Source organism: Natator depressus, chromosome 11 (assembly GCF_965152275.1).
Source record: "Natator depressus isolate rNatDep1 chromosome 11, rNatDep2.hap1, whole genome shotgun sequence".
In the NCBI taxonomy this organism is placed as follows: domain Eukaryota; kingdom Metazoa; phylum Chordata; order Testudines; family Cheloniidae; genus Natator; species Natator depressus.
The window spans coordinates 34,005,083-34,011,082 of NC_134244.1; the positions used below are offsets into that span (position 1 = coordinate 34,005,083).

General features: G+C 42.1%; 1 protein-coding gene across 1 annotated transcript in view; it reads right to left on the minus strand.

Moving 5' to 3' along the window:
• The window catches only part of LOC141995581 (prolyl endopeptidase FAP-like), a 53,739-nt gene extending 48,111 nt beyond the window's left edge, over positions 1-5,628 (minus strand). The window contains exons 1-2 of the mRNA XM_074966829.1: positions 5,573-5,628; positions 5,194-5,278 (exon numbers count right to left, since the gene is read on the minus strand). Of these exons, the coding sequence (XP_074822930.1) occupies positions 5,194-5,278; positions 5,573-5,578 (91 nt within the window). The 5' untranslated portion in view covers positions 5,579-5,628. The remainder of the gene's footprint in view (positions 1-5,193; positions 5,279-5,572) is intronic.
• Between the last annotated feature and the right edge of the window lie 372 nt (positions 5,629-6,000).

The following is a 6,000-nucleotide window of genomic DNA, read 5'->3' on the forward strand; positions in this document are numbered from 1 at the left end:
TGGATCTCCCAAAATAATGGTGGTCACTAGACACCCCTTTAATATCCATAGTATTGGTAGGGAATAAAGTCCCTAACGCCAGATCTCCAGAATCTCCAGATCTCCAGGGCATCATGCACCCTACTAGTGTATCCTAAGTTGCTGTTTGTGAACTTTCCTCTATTGGCAATCAGGCCTGCATAATGATTGAATAGTATCCTTCCCGGTTTACATATTCATTTGCACTTTTGGGGGTGGGTGTGCAGACATAATGTAAGGGACAGGGGCGTAGGCGGTCTGACCTATCAGCCACAGCTGGGCTGGAGTCCACACATCAGGGATGGTAGTCAGTAAGCAGGGGTCGGAGGAATTACTAGAGCCGGGTTCAGTAAGCATGTTTTGGGGTCAAAGTCAGGACAGGGTCAGAGACCAGAGATCAGAGGTAGTACCAGACTGGAATCAGGAGGCAGGAATCAGGATTAGAGTTAGGCTGGAGTCAGAGACTAGAGATCAGAGGTAGTACCAGGCTAGAGTCAGGAGGCAAGAGTCAAGGCCAGAGATCAGGAGATAAGGTGAGGTCTGGAGTCATAGCAGGCCCATTTTCTAAGCAAAACATAAAGTTTTATAAAGAGGGTGAGCATTTCTGAGTGAAAATTAGCAGTTTTCAAGCCACAACGTATTAATTTCCTAAAGAAAACAGGAAAGATAGCTCTCATTATAAATATGTAATATTTCATATTTTCACAAGTTTTAAGTATTAGAATAGCCATGTAATCAAAATTAGAAATACAGGGAAATTACGTAAACTGCAACTACATATTTATGTTAAATTCTCCAAAAGAAAAATTGTGAATTTCTTAGTTCTACATTAGCAAACTTGATGGCCATTTTCCCCTACAGTGTTGTTATTAAATTCTTCTTATAATATATCTAGTATTTACAGATTACACCTTTTTGTTTATTTTGGAAGAGGGAATTTAGCTTTCTTCCTACGTAAGCCTCCAATGGAGTTAATCCTCTTTCAAGAACTTCAACTTCTCACAGTTAAGCAGTGTTGCGAAACATAAAATTCTGACTCACCATATATTTCCTGTTCTTGTCTGACTTGCAAGATTTTCAGCCACAAAAAACTCACACTTCTGTCTCTGGAAACTGAGCTACAGTTCAGTAGGATTCAAAGACAAACTGGATCTTTATTTCGATAGAGATAACATCCACAGTCCCATTAGCTAGGGTAAAAAAAGCATAAGGAGTATAAACCCTTATGCTGATGGGCCAATACCAAAGGCTAACTGCTTGGGGTTAAGGAAATACTTACATATGGATGAGTTAACCCATAATTGTTCTTAAACAGAATTTCTTGAATCTTCCTCTAAAGCATCTGGTACTGAAGACTGATGTGCAGGACACTGTAGTTGATAGATATTGGAATTAATCACTAGTTTGACCTGGTATTAGCATTTCCCATTTCCTCTCAGTGAGGCTTTGGGGAGAGCCTGATGCCAAGCCAGCACTTGTCCATGGACAAGGTAAATACATCCAGATCCATTAAGCTGGACCTCTTTGTGATATCTCATACTCCTTACCAAATATTCCTCTCACCTCCAAGAAGCTGATGAGATGAAGGGGAACTTTGTGAAATTATCATATCCTTCCAATCTGACTGAACCCAGTAGATTGCTATGGCAACTTTTCCTCCATCTCCAGAGCCCTCACCTGTAGAGTCTCACAAGGTTCAATCCTATTATTATTTAACTGCTTTGTGCATGCAGCAAAACTTTTTGGCTTAAGAATCAGCCTAAAGAAGCCAAAAGTCATGGTCCAGCCTCAACTGAGAAGTACTGCAACTATGCCAGTTGTGTCCATCAATGATGTTCCACACAAGCTCGTTGACAAACTTTGCTACATAGGCAGTGTCGTTTCATGAGATTGATGACGACATTACAAAGTGCTTTGGTGCAGCCACCAATGCCTTCAGAAGACTTCAGCATCATCTCTGGAATGAACGCTGGGTGAGACTGCAAACAAAAACTAATGTTTATTGTGCCATCATCATCACCACACTCCTCTGTGGCTGCGATATGTGGACTACTTAGCAACACCACATAAACAGCTTGGATCAATTCCACCTACGACATCTACAGCGGATAAAAGGAATTAAATAGCAAGATTTGATTCCAAACACCAAGGTCCTTCAGTGCTGTAACATCACAGGTATTGAAGCTTTTATAGTGAGAGTGCAGCTGAGATGATTCTGTCATGTGGTCAGTACGTCTGACAGTAGAATACCCAAGGCCATCTTTTACAGAAAATTGCAGACTGGAACTCTTTGGGAGCAGACCAAGAAAACATTCAAAGACACTGTCAAGGCCATCCTCCAATCTTGCAATGTCGACCTCAACACCCGTAAGTATTTCTCAAATGCGGACACCAGGGTCTTTTCTCACAGCCACATCCTCCTGGGTAGTGATTGCGAGAGGGGGCAAAGCAGCAGCCCCTCTCCCAGGGCCACCAGCAGGGGTCAGACCTTGCCCCCTCTGGAGACACAGAAATTAGAGAAGCAGACAGCCAGTGAGTTCCCTACCTTCCCGGGGTTGGTGAGGTTGGGTTTTAGCCCTGCGGTGCCGGGCAGCAGGCTCCAGCCATGGGGCTTCAGGCTCCATCTCCGGCCCCTGGGGTGCTTCCCCGGGCCCTGTCCCAGGTCCCTGGGTGCAGGGCTTCACACTCTGTCCCCAGGCTGTGCAGCAGCAGGCTCTGGACTCGGGCCGTGTAGCAGAGGGCTCTAGCCCCAGGCTCACCACCCCTCCATCGCCCTTAGCCTTTGCTGCCTCCCTCAGCCCCCCATCCATTCTCTTATCACCCATGGTCCCACTGCCTCCCCATCCAGGGCTTAATTTGTTCTCTGGCTTGCTGGGGCTGAGAAAGTCTGCTGTGAAAAGTGATATTTGTATGTTTATTAATATCACTTTTCACAGCAGATTTAGTAACTAGCTGGGAGGCTGTGAAAAGTGATATTAACATACAAGTGTCACTTTTCACAGCAGTAGACTTACTAGCCAACAAGTCTAAAAAAAAACCAGCAACCGAAAGATCAAAAGAAAATAACAATAACAAAATAAACAAGAACGTGCAAAGCACCTTATTTGTGTTTCCATTGTATTTAGGTCCAGTAAAGAACAGACAACTGTAGATTATTTTTATCATTGAGTCTTCAAAAAAACTCCTACATAAATAAATCACAATGATTTGGACATGTATATGTGCATACTTATTTGTTTTTCCTAAGGTTAATTAAGTATTTTAGGAAAAATTGCCAGAGTGACCACCAGCAAGAGTTGGTTGCCGCACTCTGAGGCCACCAAAACATTTGTTGTGAGAACCCAAAAGCCTGCGACAAGATCCAATGGCAACAGCTCTGCCACCTTGGACTGAAAGATTTCAAGACACAGCAGCTTGTTGCAGTCAAGGAGAGACGTGCAAGGTGTAAAGCTAAAAGCAGTGCACATCCATCTACAATAGTCTTCACCCGTGGCACTTGTAGATGGGGCTGCAGGTCCAAAACTGGTCTTTGGTGTCATCTCAAGACCCAAAATAACTAACTGTAGCTTATCTGTTAAACTCACTGAGAGACTTTATCATCATCATTATTCAACCTCTATATCATGGATGGGCAACTTTATTGTAGTAGAATGCCATAAAATCCACTAAAACCTTTTGGCGGGCAAGGGGGATGTGACATGATAGGGGAAGGTTTGGGTTCTGCCCCTGGGGAGTGTGACATGGGAGGGAGAGGAGGTCAGGTCTTGCACCTGGGTTTGACACCACCATGCAGTGGTGTTTCCCATCCTGTGGGGTGTGAAAGTAGAATGAATTAAGAATGAATTATATTGAAATTATAATTCATTAAAGAAATGCTACCTGAAGGGTTTGTTGAAATACAGTTGTCAGGAAGAGAAACATTAAGGAGTGTGAGACAAGGGGTCCTCAAACTAATTAACTTAGAGCTCCTACTGAGCTAGGAGATTGGTAAACGTTAGTATGCAAATAAGATATGTATGTATATTTGTCAGTTTCTGCTTTCTTTTGTCTCTTATGTTAAATTGGCTTTGGCTTAGCTGTATAAATAAGTTATCTTGAACCTCAGAGAAGGGCTCACATCTGGGTGCATTAGCAAGGCGCTTTGCTAATAAACAGAGTGGTCTGACAAATTATGTGAGTCCTGAATCTGACTTTGACAGGGGCCACAGCGCCAGAATAGGAAGAGGTTCTCTGTGGGATAGCTGCCCACAATGCACCGCTCCTAATGCCAATACAAGTGCCGTAAATATGGCCACGCCAGTGCGCTGCCAGCTTCCAGTGTGAACACACTGCAGCGCTTTCCCTACTGCGCTCTCTGAGGGCTGGTTTAACTCACAGCACTCTACATCTGCAAGCGTAGCCATGCCCTAAGTTACTGTGGGGGCTATGCGAGTACTTAGATACATTAGATAGCTCGTATAAGACACCTCACCTGGAAAACCTGCCTATGCTAATAGGCCACTGTCACTCAGGTCCTGAATTTAAGACCACACATGTCCGAATCTTCATACCAAAAACCATTATTTTAATATGGAGCTACAGTAATTAGCTCAGGGAGGAACAGGTCCATAAGACATCTGCAAACCTCACAGAGCTAGCCAAATAATGAAACACATTGCTGGCTAATATTTCATTCAAAACATGTTAAGTCATTTGTAAATAGTCACAAACTAATCAAGCCTCCTCCCCCCTCATAAAAGCAGTGCATTGAGCTAATAATTTATTATAAAAATATCGTCTACAATTGTTATTCAACCATCTGAAACCTAATGCAAGTTCCCCAAATCCAAAGCAGATAGATCATGAGAGTGTCACTGCCCCAAAAACAAATGCTAACAGATAATAGGAGTAGGATGAAAACTATGTTTGCAGCCCTGTCAAAGCACATTATTTGTCAAGCATGGTAAAGTTAATGCAGGTGCCTTTCACTTGAAAGAGCTCCTTGTATCAACATATGCTGGCATCTTCATTTCTTTAGGAACTTTAAACTGTCAGTAAAACATTCCTATAAGCTGAGAAAGCCATAGCAACACTGGCAGGACAATGCTAAAAAAAAATTAAATAATTTGTATAAACTTATTTTAAAACAACCTCCAAGATGTGTTTTTCAGTGCATTACACTATAAATTGTCTTACCTCTTCCTGGAAGTAGTATAATGCACATAATAAGTGAGGAAAGCAAAAGGCATACGATCACTCCAAATACGATTTTTAGCCGGGTCTGTAGGATAAAAACAAATAATTATGTTTACAGTATCCTCTGCAGTAGATATATTATGGCTTTGTTTGAAACTAAATACCCCCACCACAAAAAGAAAGAGTATTCTAGTTTATTGCTGACATCCATCCAAGTCAACAAGCATAAATCTTCCTGTACTACATTTAGAACTGCTTTTCTTCCTCTCTCCGGTGAAGCAAATACTTACAGATTAGAGCCTGGCCTTGTGCAACAATAGAAAGGTTACAACAACAGATCCAGCAGTTTTTAAAGATTGAATTTGGTTCACGTACTGACCTTCATTTTTCCAGATGTGTTCTAAAAGAATGAAAATTCTTTCTGCTGGGTGTTGGTCAGTGGATCTGTGAGAGGAGTCTGAAACAGCAGGCTCTGCTTTCACATTCAGAGGCCAAACCTCAGGAAAACTTTTTTTTCCATGTACTTTTGAAAACTGTGCCAAATTTCAAAGGTTTTCTGGAAAATTAGAAACAGATTTTTGGGAGCGTTCTTGGCCCGGAAGTGACCCATGGGTTGCTGTGGGAGTGGTAATTATATTCTCCCTCTTCGTGTAAACTGTAACCAACATCTGCTCACAGAAACTTATGGGTTTTATGACTCAACAGTAAGGTTGATATATGCTGTTTGCCTCTAAAAAGTATAGTGTATTTTGGCAAACCTCAGGGTTTTAGAGCCTATTGACGATGACCTTATTTCTATTCTCAATG